Raw genomic sequence first — 27,626 nt, 5'->3', positions numbered from 1 at the left:
AACTTTTAATCATTTTCCGTAATACTGAGAGTACAATATGGAATGACCTACGGAACATTTGACGTCATTTCCTGAGATGCTGAGAATACAATACGATGACCAGCTGGACATTTGATGTCATTTCCAGTGATAAGAAAGCAAAGACTGGTCTGGTAAAACCTGCATCATTTCCTGTAGTCGGCATCATTTAGACTTGCCTACCGTTGTTTTTCACTGTTGTAATAACGTATACGCATTTAGTATCTTTCTGTTATCTCGGACAGCATTCTAACCCTGACTGAAATAATACAAACGAATAAGTTGATCCACATATTTTGTTAGTAGATAGGGTAAAATAAATAACACCGTATGTGGTGTTTCGTTTGTTTCTATATGTTTAATTTGTTTATATCCATTCTCTAAGTGAACGAAGTCATAACACTTAAACGTAACTTTAGTGTTTCATTTATTTAGAGAAATGGTAGGTTTAGGGTGTGTGTGTGTGTGTTTATCAGTTTTCATACACATTTCACAGAATTGTCGAATGTTGGAATGTTAAATACGAAGATGGAGTGTAATCGTGTTTGTTTGACGACACACACGTAACAAACATACGCAACGTGACACGCGTTACAGAACACCATTGTAGCTTGTGTCTGTTAGAAATATTAGACATTAAGTATAGCTTTACCTGTTAAGAGAGACAAGAACAGTAGTATTATTTGCGTTTGTTAGAGAGGTTACAACAACGTGACCTACCATAATTGATTTCAGTAAAGATTTTATTGTGCTGTACAATAAAAGCACGGTGTTATATTTTTAGTTGGTTCCGGGTACCAGTAAATAACAAGAGGAAAGCCTGGATTATTATAAGACACCTACTGAAAGTGACAGAGCTCATATATATTTAAATTAAGACACATTCATAGAAATAGGTCGTTGTAATGTTTTTAAGTGGTGTAACCTTAGTAAAATAGATGGACGTAGCATTAATAAGTGTGCGGATATAAAACCTACCCTCAAGCTGTGACATTTTACTCTTTAAGAATTTCTTGCGGACAGAAAAATAACAATTACATTGTGTTATTATATATTGTCATGCCTAAGGTTTATATTGTATTCAGGTGTGAAAATATTGTCTCGTTTTATCAGATATATCATTATAACATCACGAACCATTATCGAATGTCACCGCTTCAGCCGAAACGTCGACTTCATTTCTTTCAACATGGCAGGTGCAGCCCTTAGGAGTTTAAAAATTAGGTGCTTCACTGAGACAACAGCATCACTTTCTAATTAAATCTTCAACCGTTTTAAACTACGTGAAAACTGTCTGGGTTTTATTTGACACTATCCACCATTGTTCAGTATGGCAGCGATTGATAGAAAATTGAGTGTAACAGGTCCAGACGATTATTCTGTGAATGTTACTGATTGATAGAAAGTTGAGTGTAACAGGTCCAGACGATTATTCTGTGAATGTTACTGATTGATAGAAAGTTGAGTGTAACAAGTCCAGACGATTATTCTTACGATTCAGTGCATTATTGAAATTCCCTCTCTTGTTTCCGTCATTAATTTCTATCGATTGCACTCGAATACTTTGAATTCTAAGAAAAAGAATTAAGATAGTTGTGTGTGTGTGTGGGGGGGGGTGTAGCAACATTATTCTCAACATTGTGTGTGTGTGGGGGGGGGGTGTAGCAACATTATTCTCAACATTGTGCGTGTGGGGGTGTAGCAACATTATTCTCAACATTGTGTGTGTGGGGGTGTAGCAACATTATTCTCAACATTGTGCGTGTGGGGGTGTAGCAACATTATTCTCAACATTAAACTAGAAGACGAGCTGCTTATGCCTTTATTATCACCCTCTGTCAGGTTATTCTAATTAGGAGTTAGTAATATTCAGGGACGTAGATCCTGGGGGGATGGGGATATACATCCCCTCTTCATTTTAGGTGGGGGTATGGTGCATACAATCATCCCACTCTACAGTTTGGTCTGTTGTATTGTTTTATTGCATCACAGGCCTACAAATTGTGTGTTTGTTCTTGTGATTCTCGTGTTCTTACCAATCGAATTACATAATTAGGCCTAGATGTAGGCTTTTTCAGTATCCGAAATGTACATCTTTAATATAGGCGTGCTTCTAAGCTTTTAGATCTAAGCGATAGTTCGTAAGTATCAGTCAGTAGGCCTAAGTATGGATGCAAGTATCGTGGCAACAAGATTACTCTGACTGCATGTTTACAGCTTTCAGATTCACCTAATAAGAGATTACCAATTTGCAAATTGAACAGTCCACATAAATGGTTACAAAAATCATCCCCCCCATCGGGTGTAAAAAATCTCCGCCCCTGGTTGTGTGAACATGATTAACTGCTAATTGCAATCATTAATAATGAAGTTAAATCTATTACTTTTAGTGGGAGGTTTTGTAAGGTTTTTCTTATTAGAGTTGTTAGACAGACTTGTAGTGTGTGCGTGTGCACACGTATACAAACGATTGGAGTTTTTGTAGTTTTATTTTTACCCGCCGCATGGAATGGCTGAGTTTTCCAAGTACAAACTTTTATCACGTAGCTCCATCATATCTTGAACAATTTGAAATATAATTACCGCTTTCCACTCGGGAGGTCAACTCCTTTCGATTGATATATTTAGCCACGCCCAAGGTATCATACATTAATTTACACTAATCCTGCTTAAAGGAATTTCTGTTTGAGGATAGGCTGGAAGAGGTCCTGATGAGTAGTAAAATAAAATCTGACATTACGCGCGCCCCATTTTTGGTACTGCTGGCGCACAAAACAATAGCTAATAAAGGGAGGTCGTAAATTAATTAACTCCAATCGTACCAAAAAGAACATCAATTTCCCCGGCTATTGAAGATTCCCTCTCTTTATTAATAAGATCATTAAACATACAGTGATTGTCGTTCAGCTTTTCCCCTTCGGCAGTTTTTCTCCACATAAACAGTTGGTGTAGTATTTCTTGAAACATAAACTCCACATGAATCCGTTTTGTTTTTGGGAGCTTGTCTACGAACTTTCAACACTAAAATCTGGGGTTTGACTCTCTGCGGTAGAACAGCAGACAACCCAAAGTAACTTTGCTCTTAAAAAAAAAACAAGCAAACTTTAGAAAGTGTCACGAAGACTGGGCACCATACGAGTCGGTAGTGATGAATTTGACTACACTAAATAATTTTCATTGTTAAATTACAAAGGGTAAAAAGCCGTCTGGACTCTCTTCACATTTTGTTGTTATTTCGATTGCGTGTCTTCTCGGTTCTTTCTCTGTATACCTATTTCATTTTAACCAGTTTGGGTCAAACGTGGAATTAGGTTGAGTTTAAATATTTACTCGAATAATAATGTAGAAATGACATGCATCCGATGTTTAACAGCTGTTATATAATTAATTTATTGTAAAAAATGCTATATACTAGAACAAACTGGTTGTCCTGACGTTGAAAGCCCTCAAATCCAGAACCAAATATTGCCTGTAACCCTTCATGTTTTATCTCAAATGTTACGCCCGTTCTCTGGAGTGGCGCAGCGGAATGTCTGCGGACTCGCACCGCTAGAAACCGGGTTTCGATACCCGTGGTGGGCAAAGCGCAGTTAGCCCATTGTGTAGATTCGTGCTTACCTTCCAGTCAACAACACCTTTAATATTATTTGTAAACAGCGAACACTTAGCACCGTCACTGTAAGTCTTTGAAGTTGTTTTTCTTAAGTCTCGCGTTACCTCGTTTAAATAACCTAGAAAATTGATTTTATCACAATCAAGTGTACACGTAAATATCGTAATTTGCTTCGCTGTATCTGAAATGATTGGTTAGTAAATAGCTTATGGCGTGCCTTTCTCATTGGGCCATTTTTACTGATAGTACAGTTGTAATTTATGTTTGCATGCATTTTCCTTTCTGTGGTACGCACCTCAAAGTCACTGTTGCGAATATTGTTTTGAAAAAATACTAATTTCATAAATGTTAAACTTCACTGCTTGTATATTAAAACGTGTAAAAATGGGTAAAACTAAATGTTCTGTCAAATTTATAGAGCGGAACCAGCACCGTTGGTTTCTGTGAATGGTAATATGTTGGTAAAGTGACCGTTTTCGATCTGTTTGAAATCTACAACAAATCTTTAGTCAAATGGAAATAGGTTAATATAGGTAATTTGATACATCGACTATGATGGACAGTTTGTTTGTTTTGTTTTTTTTAATTTCGCGCGCAAAGCTACACGAGGGCTCTCTGCGCTAGCCGTCCCTAATTCAGCAGTATAAAACTAGAGGGAAGGTAGCTAGTCATCACCACCCACCGCCAACTCTTGGGCGACTCTTTTCTCAACGAATAGTGGGATTGATCGTCATTTATAACGTCCCTACGACTGAAAGGGCGAGCATGTTTGGTGCGACGGGGATTCAAACCCGCGACCCTGAGATTACGAGTCGAACGCCTTAAACCACCTGGCCATGCCAGAGCCCATGATGGACAGTACTACAGGTTTGCCCTCATACTTTTGTTTTGTTAGCATAATGATATTTACCCTGCCAGTAAATCTAGGCTTAACCCACCTGTCAGTCATGATGCTGCGAAAATCAGTACAACAACGTGTAAAATTTGATACTGGTTATGCGCACGTAACCCCTGTACACGTATATATTCCAGTGTTTGCTATCGCCACCACAACAGTTATGTGTATGAAAAATGCATTTATACAGTACAGGATCGAAACGAGACAGAGAATTGTTATTTATAATTCACCCAAATTAATTTATTCATCATGGTCACGAACAGAGGCATTTATCGTCCTACCAGTTTTTATTTAATCATATAATCAAATCATGTTTCTAACATGATTTGAGGAATTCTTCATTCCATGCAAAATTATATTTGTGGAGCATCACATAAGATGGATTTGGAGAATTGTTTTTAGATTACTCCTACTTTTAACATGTAGCTCCATATTTCTTTGTAGTTGATTAATACTTAGCGATTTCTCTATTCTTGTGGAACAGATCTAAATTTGGCGAGCAGTTTCCAGCTAATGCATAAATGTGTAATTTGGTTTAGACTTTGTTTTCGCTTTTTCCAGTTTCTTTCTACATATTATAAACATTGTCGGGGTTTCTCTAGCTTGGTTTCCACACGTAAACATGGTGATCTGTTTTGTAGCTTTTTCAGCGTAAACTAAAATTAGACGCTTATTTTATATCGGACTGTGTCTGGATTTATATTCAACACGTGCACACAAACAAAACGTTCGCATTATTTTAACACTCCTACGAAAAGACGTTTCTAGTCCTGATTTCTCCAAGCCCGTTCCCCTGGCTGTGGTTTCACTAGATAGTAGATAGGGACAGTGGGAATCTCGTTAATCCATTCATTAATGGATTTAAATGGCAATTTTATTTAAATACAAAATTATTAGCCTAATATTAATAACCTTTCAAGCTGCTCTGGGGCCTGTTAGGCTCCCACTTTTCGTAGTAGTGTTAAATAAAGATATAACGTGTGTGCCTCCACGTGCGCTCGTAATCCGAGTAGGTACAAGGACGAAACGTGAAAGATAAAAAAAAAAAAGAGTTAAAAAACAAACCAGTAAAGACATAAGCAGTGAGTGTGTGTGTGTGTGTGTGTATACAGTAATGGGCATACGTGTGAGAACACACGGGCAATACACGTAAGAAAGTTACAAACCAGGAGTATATGTAACTATTTTACAAGTTTAATCACGGTAAAATAAAGTATAACAAGGCTACAAAATAGACTCGTAATGTTTGCTAGTCTTCGGCTTTAAATGGACAATTTAACTGTCGACGGTTCACTAATATACGGTTGTGGAAATGATGTCCTAAATGTTTTGTATTACTTCTTACAATCCAACAAAGTTGTTTGGTCGCCTTTTGGACTCCGCACTATTCTATAGAAGCCCATATAGTCTCAAGAATGTTAGTATGACAGCTTTTGTGGGACAGATCATGGGTTTATGACGTTAAGTGTTCCGTTGGCCTCTTGCGCTGTCGGTATATCGGTCCATATTATTTTACATACGCCTGGGATCACTTTCTTCTTGGAAAACGAATCTTTTCCCGTCTTTTAATTTATATACGTGTAGAAATTACAAGATGAATTTGTTCGCACTTGTCGGAAATCCGGATACAATTGAAAATTTGGGTGAAGATGCAGCCAAAGACTATTACAAACCCTCTGGTTGGTCTCTATTTGTGGTTCGATTATCTTTTGGTTGTGTTACCTTTTCTCGGTACTAGTTTACAAGAAGCAACACGTCCAATAAGGAAACTTCGTGCTAAATGTCTCTTACAGTTGTTCAAGTAATATTCATCGCTATATATTTATACCTTGGTTTGTATTCGACAGCTATTCTATGTAGTAAAGAACGTACCCTGAAGTACTGAACATTATTTTCTAAGAATTTGTTTTCTACCTCGATCATATCTATTATTAACAGTGCCAATTTCATGTTTTATATTCCGTTTCGCACACAGTATCTTCTGAAACGTAATCTTATTGCAATATTTCGTACATTTTCCAGCCATAACTTTGATTTGTACGCTATTTTTTAATGGAGTATTTTAGCCGCCCGTGGTTTTCGTATCCTTGGCTGGGGTAGCGTTTTCTGATTGGTCGTTTAGTAACCAGTCACAGTGCAAACTATCAATACGTCACTCTGCTCTGGTGCAGCTAATTTTCGCACGGTAACCGACTGATGCTCTCATAATATTTGTCTTTTATTTACAGGCTCACTCTAATAACTTACTATTTATCTAGTTTTCGACTTTGTCATCTTGAAGATAATTAATTTATATTGCAGCACCGTGCCATGTGATTAGGGTTAGGGCTAACAGAAATATTTGGATTGGTGAGAATTATATACGGATAATAATGTTAATATCGTAAAGTTTCAAAAATGATTCCATAGAGTAAAAATATCTGAATGTATTTTTACTGGAGTCCTTGTGACATGAAATATTTTTATTTTTTATGGTTTAAAACTGAAATTATAAACGCATCAGTGGCCCGGCATGGCCAAGCGTGTTAAGGCGTGTAACTTGTAATCCGAGGGTCGTGGGTTCGCATCCCGGTCGCGCCACACATGCTCGCCCTTTCAGCCGTGGGGGCGTTATAATATACGGTCAATCCCACTATTCGTTGGTAAAAGAGTAGCCCAAGAGTTGGCTGTGGGTGGTGATGACTAGCTGCCTTCCCTCTAGTCTTACACTGCTAAAGTAGGGACGGTTAGCACAGATATCCCTCGAGTAGCTTTGTGCAAAATTCTAAAACAAAAACAAACCAAATAAACGCATCTGTCAAAGAAAAAAACAAACAAACAAGTAGTAATATTTTTGGATTACTGTTACCAAACAAACAAACAAGTAGTGATATTTTTGGATTACTGTTACCAAACAAACAAACAAGTAGTGATATTTTTGGATTACTGTTACCAAACAAACAAACAAGTAGTGATATTTTTGGATTACTGTTACCAAACAAACAAACAAGTAGTGATATTTTTGGATTACTGTTACCAAACAAACAAACAAGTAGTAATATTTTTGGATTACTGTTACCAAACAAACAAACAAGTAGTGATATTTTTGGATTACTGTTACCAAACAAACAAACAAGTAGTGATATTTTTGGATTACTGTTACCAAACAAACAAACAAGTAGTGATATTTTTGGATTACTGTTACCAAACAAACAAACAAGTAGTGATATTTTTGGATCACTGTTACCAAACAAACAAACAAGTAGTAATATTTTTGGATTACTGTTACCAAACAAACAAACAAGTAGTGATATTTTTGGATCACTGTTACCAAACAAACAAACAAGTAGTGATATTTTTGGATTACTGTTACCAAACAAACAAACAAGTAGTGATATTTTTGGATTATTGTTACCAAACAAACAAACAAGTAGTGATATTTTTGGATTACTGTTACCAAACAAACAAACAAGTAGTGATATTTTTGGATTACTGTTACCATCTAAATTTGGTGAAATATTTTTAGCTTCGATCTTGTTACAACGTAATTTGTGATGTTTGCTGTCAAAACTCCGATCTCTGAAACTGCCACAACTATCATCACCAGTCGTAACTGGGTAATATTTTTATAACTAGGCAGTATTTTATAGCTGAGAAATAAATAAAACAATTGAAATTTCCATTAAAAAAGTGATGTATTTTAGACTATCAATATAAATTACAAAAGATTACTAACTTTCAAATATAAAACGAAAAGTTAAAGAATTATGTTTTTGTCCAGTGAAACGGCCCGACATGGCCAGGTGGATACGGCACTCGACTCGTAATCTGAGGATCGCGGGTTCGAATCCCCGTCACAACGAGCATGCTTGCCCTTTCAGCCGTGGGGTCGTTATAATGTTACGATCAATCTTACTATTTGTTGGTAAAAGAATAGCCCAAGAGGTGGCAGTGGGTGGTGATGACTAGCTGCCTTCCATCTAGTCTTACACTGAAAAATTAGAGACGGCTAACACAAATAGTCCACGTGTAGCTTTGTGCGAAATTCAAAACAAACAAACTTTAGTGTTCCATAAGGTTTACTCTGACGTAATGCTGCTATGATAGGTCGTTTTTAAAACTAAAATACCATTACGATCCTTCTTCTCATGGATGGTGAGAGTTATCGGATGTCAAGTTTGAATACACTGTCAAACAATTCCAGAAAAGGCTGCGGGCGTAATAGCCTTCTGCCAGAACTAGCGGTTATGTAACGCCTTTCCCGAGGGCGGGTACACTTCTGTTAGTACATCTAACGAAGATTTCATAAACTGTTTTATCCTTACAGTTTTCTTTCCTTAAGTGGTTTGTTCATTAGATAATTAACGTAATGAAACTTAGTAGGGTGTTTCTAATTCTTTTTATCACCAGTTTTGACTGTTTGAGTTGTTTTAAAAGTAAGCTAGATTGTAAGTAACTGGAACATTATATCACCGTTTCAGTAGTTATGGATGTCATGAACGTGTTTTTTTGCTAATATAGATAGAAAATTTATGGCAAGTATAAAAAAGTAAATGATGAATAAACTATTCACCTCATTATTTATTCAAAGTCTTTGTTCCTTTATGTGATCAAACAACGATAATTCAAAAACAGGAAGAGGAGACGCCTGAAAGAAAAAAACATGTGTACAGGTGGTGCTGTTTTTTAACTCTACCTAATATTGAAATTGTATTTTTTTCTTGTACATTTGAGATTTCTCGATGTTTTTTGTTCAAGTTTTTCCCCTTAACACTTTATGAATTCTTTATTGTTTTATATATGTATCGATGCAGGTTTGGTAAGTTTTCTGGTTTTGTGGGTAAAATTACGAATTTGTAGTTTGGTTGTGTAAGGTTCTTTCAGATTGTGATCCCTAAACAACTTTCTGAGTTTCTCAAAGTGAATAAATTATTTCTTTCTGTGTTATCTACGTAATATAGTTGCGAGTCCTTTTATAGACTTAGTATATAGCGTCTGTTCCTTAACAGTGATAGCGAGTTGTCTTCTTTTCTATAATATAAACTTTGTTTTTACCTTCTCCTCACTTACTCGAAACTTGGTAAATATATTCTCTCTCTTTTTTTCCTCAAAAAACACAAAGCTATGTGCAGATTTATTTCACGTGTATAATATTTCTATAACCTTTTCACGTAGTTAGGACTTCGTGCGTTGTTTTTGGCTTTTATTTACACGTTATAGTCTTGTCTTCAAAATTTCAGAAAGCAAGCGTGTTACTTTTGCAAGCTTAATTACACCAGAGGATTCTATTAACTGCAATTTTTTTTTTAACATGTAAAAGCATTCTAACCATCGTACATGCTCCCTCTGGTGTCCTCGTGCAGCGAGCTATGTGTAAAAAAAACACATCCTATTCATTCTCTGCTGTCACAGGCAAGGACAAGCAGTTTGATTTCTACCGGAGGTACCATCAAGGTTTCACGAATAAATGGCTTCTCATTTGCATATCGATTATTACATCTACCGGTGCGCAGCTGCCTAGACAATCTTTGGACTGCTCAGTCCGTGCCCTTTGGGATCGACCACCGTGGGAAGAAAGGGGTACAACGAGGCTACAAGGCAAAGAGGAGGGGAGAGTGTAGTGGGCATGTCAGCGAAAATAGTGTCTGAATTAACAACTAAAACAAAGTCAGCGAACCACTCCTTGTTCTTGTATAAATATATTAATAGTATTTTAACGGTCTTGAGAGCGTACTATTTTTCACATTTATTTCTCATGATACTTGTAAACGAACGGAATTATACAGATCATGTGTATTAATAACTGGATATGTACCCCACAAAAGCTTCTAGTAAAAACTTAAATCACTTAAGTGAAAGCAGCAAACCTTAAATATTATTTATCTTTATTTTAAGTGACATATTTGGGTAGTTGTAAATATGATGTTTTGTTGCGGTTTTTTGTCAAATTAGTTAACTTTCTCACTTTTAATACAAACGTTGTGCATTTTATTCCAAGTTTGTTTACTCTGCGAGATTCTGTATATAAAAGGCGAAGCACTTGTCACCGTCGTGGACGAGCTGGCTATTTCTTGATGACCAGAAACCACCTCGAAATACTCGTACCATCTGTTCTGAGCTAGCTATTTTTCTCGTAAAATGGAAGTAATACATAATCGTAGTTCATCAGTAGTTTTATTTAAGTCCGCTAGGACAAAGTGTAATTTATGTTCACTAATTACGTAGTTTTATGTTGTTGAGTGTTTTTGTACTTTTTCTGGGTGTCTGAACAGAAGTCGACAGCTATCATTTTAGGGAAGCAAAGTTACATAAGTGTGATGCTAGCGCCATCTTTCCTTCGTTAAATTAGTTACTCCATAGATTTCGGCAAAAATAAAAGTATAGACGATAATATTTTATTAACAAAGTAATTTTTAATAGAAGGTATTCATGTTCGTTATAATGATAGCCATTTTTATCCAGTTAACTTAGTTTTGGTTAAATTAGATGCATTTTCACAGTGTTATAAATTTTCTCAAATTTGAAAACAGGATACCTACCTTTTGTTCTAGAGGATACTTTATAATGGAAACAATAATGTAGTCATTTTATTGCATATTAAAGCATTTTAATTTTGGAACAGAATACTTAGTGTACCAAATATATATTTATTACCACTGTGTACCAAATGAGGACTGTACATATTTTTCCATTTCTTCAGTATGTAATGACTATGGCTGAGGACGATCCACGTCGTATGGATGAAATAAGAAAGTATGCTGCCATCTATGGCCGGTTTGACTGCAAGAGAAAACCCGAAAAACCACTTACTTTGCACGAGGTTTGTAAAATCTAAGCTAATTAGTAAAACATTTAATCCATGGAATAATCTCGTATTCCTGTGAAGAATTATATTTTTCTTTTATCGATATCCAACTGGCATTTAATAAAGTGCACTCGTATACTAAGAATAAAATCGAATAATAACAAAATTGAATCCTCTAAGAATTTCCAGATAGTCTATGTTCACATCTTGTATTCGTTCACTCAAGAAACTTCTTTAAGAAATGGAGTTTCTGCACTGGATTTGTGTCATATGGGTTTTTATGATGATTCTACTTGCCGTTGAGGAATCTTTGAGAAGGATTGTTGAATTTAGAAGAAAATTATAGTTAAAAATTAAAACAAAATTATGGTAAGTTGTTCTTACGTCAGTATAAGTTAAGACGGTAACTATAAAACATGATCTGTTCCATAGTTTTGTTATTGGGCAGGAAATATGGAATGATGGTTCTTTATGAAATGTACCCCAATCTATCAGTTGGTGATAATGTTAACCATGAATTTCATTGTATTTCTGTTGATGAGATCAGGTATGTACCCCAATCTATCAGTTGGTGATAATGTTAACCATGAATTTCATTGTATTTCTGTTGATGAGATTGGGTATGTACCCCAATCTATCAGTTGGTGATAATGTTAACCATGAATTTCATTGTATTTCTGTTGATGAGATCGGGTATGTACCCCAATCTATCATTTGGTGATAATGTTAACCATGAATTTCATTGTATTTCTGTTGATGAGATCAGGTATGTACCCCAATCTATCAGTTGGTGATAATGTTAACCATGAATTTCATTGTATTTCTGTTGATGAGATCGGGTATGTACCCCAATCTATCAGTTGGTGATTATGTTAACCATGAATTTCATTGTATTTCTGTTGATGAGATCAGGTATGTACCCCAATCTATCAGTTGGTGATAATGTTAACCATGAATTTCATTGTATTTCTGTTGATGAGATCGGGTATGTACTCCAATCTATCATTTGGTGATAATGTTAACCATGAATTTCATTGTATTTCTGTTGATGAGATCGGGTATGTACTCCAATCTATCAGTTGGTGATAATGTTAACCATGAATTTCATTGTATTTCTGTTGATGAGATCGGGTATGTACCCCAATCTATCAGTTGGTGATAATGTTAACCATGAATTTCATTGTATTTCTGTTGATGAGATCAGGTATGTACCCCAATCTATCAGTTGGTGATAATGTTAACCATGAATTTCATTGTATTTCTGTTGATGAGATCGGGTGTGTACCCCAATCTATCAGTTGGTGATAATGTTAACCATGAATTTCATTGTATTTCTGTTGATGAGATCAGGTATGTACCCCAATCTATCAGTTGGTGATAATGTTAACCATGAATTTCATTGTATTTCTGTTGATGAGATTGGGTATGTACCCCAATCTATCAGTTGGTGATAATGTTAACCGTGAATTTCATTGTATTTCTGTTGATGAGATCGGGTATGTACCCCAATCTATCATTTGGTGATAATGTTAACCATGAATTTCATTGTATTTCTGTTGATGAGATCCGGTATGTACCCCAATCTATCAGTTGGTGATAATGTTAACCATGAATTTCATTGTATTTCTGTTGATGAGATCGGGTATGTACCCCAATCTATCAGTTGGTGATTATGTTAACCATGAATTTCATTGTATTTCTGTTGATGAGATCCGGTATGTACCCCAATCTATCAGTTGGTGATAATGTTAACCATGAATTTCATTGTATTTCTGTTGATGAGATCGGGTATGTACTCCAATCTATCATTTGGTGATAATGTTAACCATGAATTTCATTGTATTTCTGTTGATGAGATCGGGTATGTACTCCAATCTATCATTTGGTGATAATGTTAACCATGAATTTCATTGTATTTCTGTTGATGAGATTGGGTATGTACCCCAATCTATCAGTTGGTGATAATGTTAACCATGAATTTCATTGTATTTCTGTTGATGAGATCGGGTATGTACCCCAATCTATCATTTGGTGATAATGTTAACCATGAATTTCATTGTATTTCTGTTGATGAGATCGGGTATGTACCCCAATCTATCAGTTGGTGATAATGTTAACCATGAATTTCATTGTATTTCTGTTGATGAGATCGGGTATGTACCCCAATCTATCAGTTGGTGATTATGTTAACCATGAATTTCATTGTATTTCTGTTGATGAGATCCGGTATGTACCCCAATCTATCAGTTGGTGATAATGTTAACCATGAATTTCATTGTATTTCTGTTGATGAGATCGGGTATGTACTCCAATCTATCATTTGGTGATAATGTTAACCATGAATTTCATTGTATTTCTGTTGATGAGATCGGGTATGTACTCCAATCTATCAGTTGGTGATAATGTTAACCATGAATTTCATTGTATTTCTGTTGATGAGATCGGGTATGTACCCCAATCTATCAGTTGGTGATAATGTTAACCATGAATTTCATTGTATTTCTGTTGATGAGATCAGGTATGTACCCCAATCTATCAGTTGGTGATAATGTTAACCATGAATTTCATTGTATTTCTGTTGATGAGATCGGTGTGTACCCCAATCTATCAGTTGGTGATAATGTTAACCATGAATTTCATTGTATTTCTGTTGATGAGATCGGGTATGTACCCCAATCTATCAGTTGGTGATAATGTTAACCATGAATTTCATTGTATTTCTGTTGATGAGATCGGGTATGTACCCCAATCTATCAGTTGGTGATAATGTTAACCATGAATTTCATTGTATTTCTGTTGATGAGATCGGGTATGTACCCCAATCTATCAGTTGGTGATAATGTTAACCATGAATTTCATTGTATTTCTGTTGATGAGATCGGGTATGTACCCCAATCTATCATTTGGTGATAATGTTAACCATGAATTTCATTGTATTTCTGTTGATGAGATCGGGTATGTACCCCAATCTATCAGTTGGTGATAATGTTAACCATGAATTTCATTGTATTTCTGTTGATGAGATCGGGTATGTACCCCAATCTATCAGTTGGTGATAATGTTAACCATGAATTTCATTGTATTTCTGTTGATGAGATCGGGTATGTACCCCAATCTACCAGTTGGTGATAATGTTAACCATGAATTTCATTGTATTTCTGTTGATGAGATCGGGTATGTACCCCAATCTATCAGTTGGTGATAATGTTAACCATGAATTTCATTGTATTTCTGTTGATGAGATCGGGTATGTACCCCAATCTACCAGTTGGTGATAATGTTAACCATGAATTTCATTGTATTTCTGTTGATGAGATCGGGTATGTACTCCAATCTATCAGTTGGTGATAATATTAACCATGAATTTCATTGTATTTCTGTTGATGAGATCGGGTGTGTACCCTAATCTATCAGTTGGTGATTATGTTAACCATGAATTTCATTGTATTTCTGTTGATGAGATCGGGTATGTACCCCAATCTATCAGTTGGTGATTATGTTAACCATGAATTTCATTGTATTTCTGTTGATGAGATCAGGTATGTACCCCAATCTATCAGTTGGTGATAATGTTAACCATGAATTTCATTGTATTTCTGTTGATGAGATCGGGTATGTACTCCAATCTATCATTTGGTGATAATGTTAACCATGAATTTCATTGTATTTCTGTTGATGAGATCGGGTATGTACTCCAATCTATCAGTTGGTGATAATGTTAACCATGAATTTCATTGTATTTCTGTTGATGAGATCGGGTATGTACCCCAATCTATCAGTTGGTGATAATGTTAACCATGAATTTCATTGTATTTCTGTTGATGAGATCAGGTATGTACCCCAATCTATCAGTTGGTGATAATGTTAACCATGAATTTCATTGTATTTCTGTTGATGAGATCGGGTGTACCCCAATCTATCAGTTGGTGATAATGTTAACCATGAATTTCATTGTATTTCTGTTGATGAGATCAGGTATGTACCCCAATCTATCAGTTGGTGATAATGTTAACCATGAATTTCATTGTATTTCTGTTGATGAGATCGGGTATGTACCCCAATCTATCAGTTGGTGATAATGTTAACCATGAATTTCATTGTATTTCTGTTGATGAGATCGGGTATGTACCCCAATCTATCAGTTGGTGATAATGTTAACCATGAATTTCATTGTATTTCTGTTGATGAGATCGGGTATGTACCCCAATCTATCAGTTGGTGATAATGTTAACCATGAATTTCATTGTATTTCTGTTGATGAGATCGGGTATGTACCCCAATCTATCAGTTGGTGATAATGTTAACCATGAATTTCATTGTATTTCTGTTGATGAGATCGGGTATGTACCCCAATCTATCAGTTGGTGATAATGTTAACCATGAATTTCATTGTATTTCTGTTGATGAGATCGGGTATGTACCCCAATCTATCAGTTGGTGATAATGTTAACCATGAATTTCATTGTATTTCTGTTGATGAGATCAGGTATGTACCCCAATCTATCAGTTGGTGATAATGTTAACCATGAATTTCATTGTATTTCTGTTGATGAGATCGGGTGTGTACCCCAATCTATCAGTTGGTGATAATGTTAACCATGAATTTCATTGTATTTCTGTTGATGAGATCAGGTATGTACCCCAATCTATCAGTTGGTGATAATGTTAACCATGAATTTCATTGTATTTCTGTTGATGAGATCGGGTATGTACCCCAATCTATCAGTTGGTGATAATGTTAACCATGAATTTCATTGTATTTCTGTTGATGAGATCGGGTATGTACCCCAATCTATCAGTTGGTGATTATGTTAACCATGAATTTCATTGTATTTCTGTTGATGAGATCCGGTATGTACCCCAATCTATCAGTTGGTGATAATGTTAACCATGAATTTCATTGTATTTCTGTTGATGAGATCGGGTATGTACTCCAATCTATCATTTGGTGATAATGTTAACCATGAATTTCATTGTATTTCTGTTGATGAGATCGGGTATGTACTCCAATCTATCAGTTGGTGATAATGTTAACCATGAATTTCATTGTATTTCTGTTGATGAGATCGGGTATGTACCCCAATCTATCAGTTGGTGATAATGTTAACCATGAATTTCATTGTATTTCTGTTGATGAGATCAGGTATGTACCCCAATCTATCAGTTGGTGATAATGTTAACCATGAATTTCATTGTATTTCTGTTGATGAGATCGGGTGTGTACCCCAATCTATCAGTTGGTGATAATGTTAACCATGAATTTCATTGTATTTCTGTTGATGAGATCGGGTATGTACCCCAATCTATCAGTTGGTGATAATGTTAACCATGAATTTCATTGTATTTCTGTTGATGAGATCGGGTATGTACCCCAATCTATCAGTTGGTGATAATGTTAACCATGAATTTCATTGTATTTCTGTTGATGAGATCGGGTATGTACCCCAATCTATCAGTTGGTGATAATGTTAACCATGAATTTCATTGTATTTCTGTTGATGAGATCGGGTATGTACCCCAATCTATCATTTGGTGATAATGTTAACCATGAATTTCATTGTATTTCTGTTGATGAGATCGGGTATGTACCCCAATCTATCAGTTGGTGATAATGTTAACCATGAATTTCATTGTATTTCTGTTGATGAGATCGGGTATGTACCCCAATCTATCAGTTGGTGATAATGTTAACCATGAATTTCATTGTATTTCTGTTGATGAGATCGGGTATGTACCCCAATCTACCAGTTGGTGATAATGTTAACCATGAATTTCATTGTATTTCTGTTGATGAGATCGGTATGTACCCCAATCTATCAGTTGGTGATAATGTTAACCATGAATTTCATTGTATTTCTGTTGATGAGATCGGGTATGTACCCCAATCTACCAGTTGGTGATAATGTTAACCATGAATTTCATTGTATTTCTGTTGATGAGATCGGGTATGTACTCCAATCTATCAGTTGGTGATAATATTAACCATGAATTTCATTGTATTTCTGTTGATGAGATCGGTGTGTACCCTAATCTATCAGTTGGTGATTATGTTAACCATGAATTTCATTGTATTTCTGTTGATGAGATCGGGTATGTACCCCAATCTATCAGTTGGTGATTATGTTAACCATGAATTTCATTGTATTTCTGTTGATGAGATCAGGTATGTACCCCAATCTATCAGTTGGTGATAATGTTAACCATGAATTTCATTGTATTTCTGTTGATGAGATCGGGTATGTACTCCAATCTATCATTTGGTGATAATGTTAACCATGAATTTCATTGTATTTCTGTTGATGAGATCGGGTATGTACTCCAATCTATCAGTTGGTGATAATGTTAACCATGAATTTCATTGTATTTCTGTTGATGAGATCGGGTATGTACCCCAATCTATCAGTTGGTGATAATGTTAACCATGAATTTCATTGTATTTCTGTTGATGAGATCAGGTATGTACCCCAATCTATCAGTTGGTGATAATGTTAACCATGAATTTCATTGTATTTCTGTTGATGAGATCGGTGTGTACCCCAATCTATCAGTTGGTGATAATGTTAACCATGAATTTCATTGTATTTCTGTTGATGAGATCAGGTATGTACCCCAATCTATCAGTTGGTGATAATGTTAACCATGAATTTCATTGTATTTCTGTTGATGAGATCGGGTATGTACCCCAATCTATCAGTTGGTGATAATGTTAACCATGAATTTCATTGTATTTCTGTTGATGAGATCGGGTATGTACCCCAATCTATCAGTTGGTGATAATGTTAACCATGAATTTCATTGTATTTCTGTTGATGAGATCGGGTATGTACCCCAATCTATCAGTTGGTGATAATGTTAACCATGAATTTCATTGTATTTCTGTTGATGAGATCGGGTATGTACCCCAATCTATCAGTTGGTGATAATGTTAACCATGAATTTCATTGTATTTCTGTTGATGAGATCGGGTATGTACCCCAATCTATCAGTTGGTGATAATGTTAACCATGAATTTCATTGTATTTCTGTTGATGAGATCGGGTATGTACCCCAATCTATCAGTTGGTGATAATGTTAACCATGAATTTCATTGTATTTCTGTTGATGAGATCAGGTATGTACCCCAATCTATCAGTTGGTGATAATGTTAACCATGAATTTCATTGTATTTCTGTTGATGAGATCGGGTGTGTACCCCAATCTATCAGTTGGTGATAATGTTAACCATGAATTTCATTGTATTTCTGTTGATGAGATCAGGTATGTACCCCAATCTATCAGTTGGTGATAATGTTAACCATGAATTTCATTGTATTTCTGTTGATGAGATCGGGTATGTACCCCAATCTATCAGTTGGTGATAATGTTAACCATGAATTTCATTGTATTTCTGTTGATGAGATCGGGTATGTACCCCAATCTATCAGTTGGTGATAATGTTAACCATGAATTTCATTGTATTTCTGTTGATGAGATCGGGTATGTACCCCAATCTATCAGTTGGTGATAATGTTAACCATGAATTTCATTGTATTTCTGTTGATGAGATCGGTATGTACCCCAATCTATCAGTTGGTGATAATGTTAACCATGAATTTCATTGTATTTCTGTTGATGAGATCGGTATGTACCCCAATCTTTCATTTGGTGATAATGTTAACCATGAATTTCATTGTATTTCTGTTGATGAGATCGGTATGTACCCCAATCTATCAGTTGGTGATAATGTTAACCATGAATTTCATTGTATTTCTGTTGATGAGATCGGGTATGTACCCCAATCTATCAGTTGGTGATAATGTTAACCATGAATTTCATTGTATTTCTGTTGATGAGATCGGTATGTACCCCAATCTACCAGTTGGTGATAATGTTAACCATGAATTTCATTGTATTTCTGTTGATGAGATCGGTATGTACTCCAATCTATCAGTTGGTGATAATATTAACCATGAATTTCATTGTATTTCTGTTGATGAGATCGGGTGTACCCTAATCTATCAGTTGGTGATTATGTTAACCATGAATTTCATTGTATTTCTGTTGATGAGATCGGGTATGTACCCAATCTATCAGTTGGTGATAATGTTAACCATGAATTTCATTGTATTTCTGTTGATGAGATCAGGTATGTACTCCAATCTATCAGTTGGTGATAATGTTAACCATGAATTTCATTGTATTTCTGTTGATGAGATCGGTATGTACCCCAATCTACCAGTTGGTGATTATGTTAACCATGAATTTCATTGTATTTCTGTTGATGAGATCGGTATGTACCCCAATCTATCATTTGGTGATAATGTTAACCATGAATTTCATTGTATTTCTGTTGATGAGATCGGGTATGTACCCCAATCTATCAGTTGGTGATAATGTTAACCATGAATTTCATTGTATTTCTGTTGATGAGATCGGTATGTACCCCAATCTATCATTTGGTGATAATGTTAACCATGAATTTCATTGTATTTCTGTTGATGAGATCGGTATGTACCCCAATCTATCAGTTGGTGATAATGTTAACCATGAATTTCATTGTATTTCTGTTGATGAGATCGGTATGTACCCCAATCTACCAGTTGGTGATAATGTTAACCATGAATTTCATTGTATTTCTGTTGATGAGATCGGTATGTACCCCAATCTACCAGTTGGTGATAATGTTAACCATGAATTTCATTGTATTTCTGTTGATGAGATCGGTATGTACTCCAATCTATCAGTTGGTGATAATATTAACCATGAATTTCATTGTATTTCTGTTGATGAGATCGGGTGTGTACCCCAATCTATCAGTTGGTGATTATGTTAACCATGAATTTCATTGTATTTCTGTTGATGAGATCGGGTATGTACTCCAATCTATCAGTTGGTGATAATGTTAACCATGAATTTCATTGTATTTCTGTTGATGAGATCAGGTATGTACTCCAATCTATCAGTTGGTGATAATGTTAACCATGAATTTCATTGTATTTCTGTTGATGAGATCGGGTATGTACCCCAATCTACCAGTTGGTGATTATGTTAACCATGAATTTCATTGTATTTCTGTTGATGAGATCGGGTATGTACCCCAATCTATCATTTGGTGATAATGTTAACCATGAATTTCATTGTATTTCTGTTGATGAGATCGGGTATGTACCCCAATCTATCAGTTGGTGATAATGTTAACCATGAATTTCATTGTATTTCTGTTGATGAGATCGGGTTTCACCAATGATGCTACAGTATTTAACTTGGGTTAAAAAATTATATGAACAAAGTGAACATAAGGCATAAGATCTACATCTTATGGCAAAGGGATGTTCAGCATGCTGGAACAAAACTAAACAATGTTCTGATGAGTGAATGCATCATAAGATCATGCTTAACTCATTCCACAGTTTGATCAGTGAACCTTAAAGCCAGACATCAGCTGTGTTGTGGTATCTCTCGATTTTGCAGAAAGTAAACCATGATGTAATTACATCAAAAGAGATTAAAGTTAAGCACTTGAATAGATCTTCTCTCAAGTGTAGTGAGTGAGTGTACAGACTTGTGACTAAGTGATGTTATTGGGTTAAGAGCACAGGTAACCAGTGCATTAATTCACCTGTGTGTGAGACATTGAGGTTTGTGCATTTTTAAGTAATACAGTTGCCTCGAGTAATGATTTCTAGATGGTTTGCCTGAATATGAGCCACACTTCAAAGGTTGAACATGCAATCATGAATAGCTAATTAATAAAGATTAATGTTGATCATTAGATTACTGCTCTTAGTAAAAATGACTAAGAAAGTCCAGAAATTGTTAAAAGCCTGTGTTAGATTTCAGCTATATATGATTTAAAGACACTTGCTTATTAATGCTAGCATGTGAAAGGTTTTTTGGTTTATGTCTTGACTAATCACAGAGTGCATTCAGTAAAAGATAATGACAGGTATATGTATGAACTTAGGTAGGCTTCACCACAAATTTTAATGTGTTTCTCAGTATGTAATGTTAATACCAGAGAGAATGTGTGGCACCTGTTTGTTCACAGTGATATTAAAGTTATTTTCTACTTCATCTGATTACCTAACGGTGAGAATAATTAATCTTAACTAAACGGAAAATTAGTCTGAAGAATCTACGTAAAGTGTTCTTGGTATTCTCTGACTAAAATACATCAGTTTAATTTAAATAATTATTTAAAATCACAAAGGCTTATTCCCTTTATCACTCTGTCAAGAATGCTTTCAAGATCCTTTATGGGTAATGCTCAACAATATACATTGTTGCTTAGCAACACCTTTCAAGGGGTTGTTCTTAGGCCTACTATGGTGTTTGCATTGAATGCTCTATATTCACACTGATTTATTACAATGATTTGTTTCTTTATTATTTAATTTTCGTCATTATAACAGGAAAATAGTTTAATTCAAAAGTTAAGATATTGATTTATAGGTAAAAGGAAAAACAAACTTGTGTTTCAGCTTAGCTACATACTATATTTATGTATTAAATTAGGCTACAAATAGGCCTAGTGTTACTGATGTTATAAAATCAGTGTTTAAAACGTTTTAAATGGTAAATAACAGTTAATTAATAAATATTATTTTTTTATATTTTAAGACATACATTATCCACTTGGTCTTAAAATATAGAAAAATAACATAGTTCTCACGACTAAATATCTTTCATTCTTTATACAGTCGAAAGAGTTACAAATTTGTGTCTGAATGTTTGCACTATGTTTTTTACTTCCCAACCTAGAATACAGTGAAAAGGCTGAAGTGTAGTATTTTATTCTCTTTCCTGAGTGCACATCATGATAATATTTCATTTTTCTGCTCAGTTTTTTTACTAAAAATGTGGTTATTAAAGAATTACATTGAGACTTGTAAAATAATTGAAGAGTAGTTGCTCTTGAGATGTAGAGATAACTTTGTTGTAGTTAAACTATAATCTTCAATAGTCATTTAGTAATGGTTTCCCATCATTTTTGACTGGCTTCTATATTAGTTTTCATATAATTTTTAATAGGTCTTAAGAGATAAAACATCAGAGTTTGAATGTGTCTCAATCTGTTCTTATTCAGGTGTCTGTAAATGAAGCTGCTGCTCAAATCTGTAAACATATCCCTACCCTTCTGACCCGCCGGGATGAGCTCTTCCCTCTGGCTCGACAGGTGGTGCGAGACAGTGGCTACCAGTATTCTAAAGGCCATTCCAGGTACTAACTTTCTATTTTAATGAGGACTTGTTTGATTTCTCCTTTATAAAGTAATGACAGTACTTCAGTTGGAGTTCTACAGTATTCTAAGTAGTAACACTGACTTTCCAGTGACATCTGGTTAATTCCATCAGCAGTATGGTGGATGGAACCTCACAATTGTCCTGAAAACTGAAGGATAGGGTTAATTTAGTGTTGGGACGGATGTACAGTGACAAAGCACAAAATGAACTGTATATGCTGTTTTTTTTTCGTTTTTTTATACTGTCTTTAAAACATTAATGTAGAGATTATTTTAAACAAAGATGACATGTTCAGTTTATTTCATTTAATATCATTTCTGTAATATAATTTGAGTACAAGGTTTATTGGAATAGACTGAGGATTAGATGTAGATATTTTCATGATTTTAATTTGTATGTTTGAGAATCTGGTCACTAAAGCTACAAACTATTTTAGTGTTATCTCTAGATCACTAACAAATACACTTGTTATAATTTTGGATGGACCATGTAAATAATTAGTAAACTATTTTCATATCAGTTTTAGAGACTTTACACTATGTGGTAAGTTATTAGTATTTGTTGTTTTACTTTTTACAAATATATATTCCTTCGCTCAGTAGCAATAGGTTTATTTGATGGGAGTTGAAGTTTAATAATTTAGATTTGTTTGATCTCTCCTTTCTGAAGTAATGACAGTACTTAACTTTCGTGTATAACTCACTAAAGCTCTTAACTCTAAGCTGGTTAATTCTAGTTCACTTTACCTGACGTTTTTATGTCGTGCTCTATTTTGTGAACATTTGAGATTCTACAGAAACCTAAGCTTTCCTAACAACAGGACAAAGCAGCAACAAAGAACATTTGACATGTGTATGTTTGGTAAATTATTAAGTACAGACATTTTATAAAAGTAATTGAAACATAAAATTAAAGTTTGAAGTAAGTTAAAAGACGATCACATAAACAGAGAATAGAATAATGTGACAATATATTATACAAGTACTTAGAACAGACTTCATTGTAGTGAAGTTGTGCTGTTATTTAAATTTGGGGATTCATTTAAAATAGACAAACTTTCTGTAATTAGAAGTTCAGTATTTGATGGTCCAGTGGCTTAATTTGTATTAGTACAGTCCTTGAATGGGGGGAAAAAAATACCAAAAACAATAGGAAAATGTAACTGAAAGAAATAAAAATGAAATACATTTAAATGGACAAGATATCACTTATTGAGTAACATTTTTGTGACAAAATTTATTACAGCTATACATTCCACTGAACATGCAAACTGAAAGCTGCTTAAAGTAGTTTGTTTTTAATTTCTAAAGACTGTTAAAAACTTGTTTGTTTGTCAAACTATGAGAAATGTGTTTTTGGTTATAGTATACTCAGGTACTTCATACTAGCATGCATACAAAAATAAATATTTTATTTGAAATGAGAAAACTTGCTGTAATTTAATGTATTCAGATTAAATTTGTTTTTCTCTGGAATATGACCAACTGATTAAAACACACACGTGCACACACACACACACACACAGAGTTCATGTAACTTCTGTAACTACTGCTAAAACTAAAATACAAAAGTTAATACCTTTTAGATCTGAATGATTAATGGAAATAGGTACTTATGGACTGTCATTCACCTGACATCTGTGCCAGTTACTTCACTGTATTGTTAATCATATCCTGTCCCAGTGGCTCAGCAGTACATCTGAAAGCTTTTACCACTCTAGCATCGAGGTTTCGATACTGGTGGTGGGCACAGCACAGATAGCTCGTTGCGTTGCTCTCGTGTTTAACAACATATACACACGTTGTCAAAGAACACGAGACGGATGAAAGGAAGGAAAAATATTTTGTTGGATCAAAACGTTTCTTGTAATTAGCTAGAAGACATAAACTTAACCCTTACACAGTGGGAATGTTGTAGGTAGCAGCAACAACTGATAATGGCTGCCATTTAAGGGCTAATGTGTAATAATTAATTGTTAGTGAAGGGATAGATATTTATGTAAATGTTAGCGTTTGTTTACACCATGACATTACTAAAGTATATGAGATTGGCAGTGTTTTGATGGCACAAATGTTCAGTGGCCTGTAATATAACTGACAATTTTGATTTGTTTTATCACAGAACGTTTCTCTAGTTAATTTTTAAATGAGACACATTTTGGAATGCTTCTATTTCTGTTTAAATAGCTGTTGCACTTCTACCAAATGATTTATTAAAATAATTTGCTTAATGTTTTAAAACCGTGGTTTGCAGTTTTGTCTGTTTTATAACAGTGGATTTAGTAGTTGATTGAATTTAGTATTTTTGTTTCATTTCCAGATGTCTGTCTGTCTGTGTGTGTATTATTTCTAACACACACATACTTAAACATAGCATGTATTTGACAATTTTGTTTGGTTTACATGTTTTTCTCCAGTTATAAAATGCATATGGCTATAAGTGTAGCAAGTCTTATTCTGTGTTTCTGTTTTGTTGTTTTTAGAACCCTGAATCAAAACTTGTATTTGGTTTTCAAACCAAATTGATAATACATGATGGACTTTTACAATACAAAAATAATCTTATCTTAACAAACTGCATATATTTATCCCAAATTTATAATACAGTCTAACTTCTGTCATTGGACAAGTTCTTTTGAATTACTCAATTAAAATAATTCAAAGTCTGGTAACAAATTAATTTCTCTCTTTGTTCACAATTTATACAGGCTACATTCACTGGTCGGTCTAACTTCACAAACAACATTTCAACAGGAATTCTGAAACTAATGATATGCTTGACTCGTATATTAGGCTCAAGTCACTTGCAAGATTTTCTTGCTAATTGAATGACAACAGACATAGATACTGAATAATTAAGTAACTTGATAACTGACAAACACATTTATTAACTCACTAAAGCTCTTAATTCCATTACACTGGTTAGAGTCAGTTCACTTTATCTGACATTTGTATGTTGTGCTCTATTTTCTGAACAGTTGAGATTTCACAGAAATTTAAACTTTTCTAAACCTTGTGTACTTCATACGGTAAAGTAAGAGAGCTCCCTCTAGTAAACAAAATATTAAGATATTAAACATATAGCCTTTGACAGTATATAGAACTTGCATATTTTGTATGAATTAATACAGAACAAAAACTATGCATATGTATATTAAAGTGTACAACATAGGGAACTGTATATTATATTTATTTTAAAATCCCAACAGTTGGCATACTTTTTGTTTTAAAACTCTTCAATAAAACAGCTCACACTACATATCTTTATAGTAAAATATACAGTAATGAAAAGCAAAGAACATCTAAGTGTTAAATCTGAATAGAAAGATGGACAGTTTCAAAGATTCTTTGATGCTACTTAACACAATGTTGCTAATAATTTAGTAAAAAAAAACTATTTGTATAGACTAACAAAAAGTGAATTATTTGGATGTTACAGTTTTCAGATAGATGCTTTTATTCAATACAAGTTAACATGCTTCAAGTTGAATCACCAAAAAAGCAATAAAAACAATTGGATATTAGATTCAATTCAAAGCAACAAACATTTACAGTGGAAGAATATATATATCTTTAAGCCCAACTTTCAACTGTTATAGGTACTGAGAGTTAGTTTTGAGGTAGAACTCTGGATTTGCATCTTTAAGCTGTGGATGTATTATTATATAAGAGTGAGTTAATCTCTTAGCACAGATTATATTGGTTAGAATATTGATGACTGACTGCACTCCATCTGATCAAATTAGGAATGGTACCAGATAGTTTGAGTATATTTGCCGTAAAAAAAAACAAATGCAAATCTTATTGTTGTAGAATAAAGTTAGAATAATTTATTGTGAGACAAAGAAAAAGGTCTGTTTTTTTTTAGATTTATTTAAGAAAGTCTGTGATGAGCAATAATTATATCAGCTTTGAAAGGTGACATTGATAAATTGCAGGTCTTCCATACATGTCAGACAGTGTTATACACACAGAGTAACTTCTACATTTCTAATATGTACAATCAAAACTCATTATAATAGATTTCTAAACACTCTTGAAACTTAAGTAACCAATTTATAAACACTTAGCTGATCATGTAGTCTGGGTTAAACCCTAAAGATGGATTTGAATACTGTCCATGCACTAATTTTGAGGAAATGTCATCTTTTGTATTCCTATCTGTACCACTATGTGTTTCGAGAAGTAGTGTTGGAATGTTTGAACTCTGTTTTATCTCTACATTGAGTAAACTTGTACAGTGAACTTGTTTTCTGTATGAATCTAACTCTCCTTGACGTGGTTTGTACTGTTTATGTATAACTTCTTACGTAATTTATATGCACTGTATAACAATTATTGTAGATTCTTACATATCTTGTAATAAATATGTAGATGTTGATGCTTTCAGTATTGTAGAAATTGTTCAGTCACTGCATAACCTTGTAGTATATTTATACACACTGTGTAATTCCTGTAGTATATTTATACACACTGTGTAATTCCTGTAGTATATTTATGCACACTGTGTAATTCCTGTAGTATATTTATACACACTGTGTAATTCCTGTAGTATATTTATACACACTGTGTAATTCCTGTAGTATATTTATACACACTGTGTAATTCCTGTAGTATATTTATACACACTGTGTAATTCCTGTAGTATATTTATACACACTGTGTAATTCCTGTAGTATATTTATGCACACTGTGTAATTCCTGTAGTATATTTATGCACACTGTGTAATTCCTGTAGTATATTTATGCACAGTGTGTAATTCCTGTAGTATATTTATGCACACTGTGTAATTCCTGTAGTATATTTATGCACACTGTGTAATTCCTGTAGTATATTTATGCACACTGTGTAATTCCTGTAGTATATTTATGCACACTGTGTAATTCCTGTAGTATATTTATGCACACTGTGTAATTCCTGTAGTATATTTATGCACACTGTGTAATTCCTGTAGTATATTTATGCACACTGTGTAATTCCTGTAGTATATTTATGCACACTGTGTAATTCCTGTAGTATATTTATGCACACTGTGTAACTCCTGTAGTATATTTATGCACACTGTGTAATTCCTGTAGTATATTTATGCAC

At 34.4% G+C, this 27,626-nt stretch overlaps 1 protein-coding gene across 16 annotated transcripts in view; it reads left to right on the top strand.

Moving 5' to 3' along the window:
- LOC143231868 (uncharacterized) overlaps positions 1–27,626 on the top strand; it is a 138,693-nt gene that overhangs the window by 92,395 nt on the left and 18,672 nt on the right. For all 16 annotated transcript variants that reach the window (XM_076466626.1, XM_076466625.1, XM_076466619.1 and 13 more), the window contains 2 exons: positions 11,209–11,328; positions 22,379–22,512. In XM_076466626.1, coding sequence (XP_076322741.1) covers positions 11,209–11,328; positions 22,379–22,512 — 254 coding nt within the window. The remainder of the gene's footprint in view (positions 1–11,208; positions 11,329–22,378; positions 22,513–27,626) is intronic.

This window comes from Tachypleus tridentatus, chromosome 11, assembly GCF_004210375.1.
Source record: "Tachypleus tridentatus isolate NWPU-2018 chromosome 11, ASM421037v1, whole genome shotgun sequence".
Classification (NCBI taxonomy): domain Eukaryota; kingdom Metazoa; phylum Arthropoda; class Merostomata; order Xiphosura; family Limulidae; genus Tachypleus; species Tachypleus tridentatus.
Note: the sequence above shows the minus strand (reverse complement) of the source record. Positions and strands in the feature narration are given on the sequence as shown.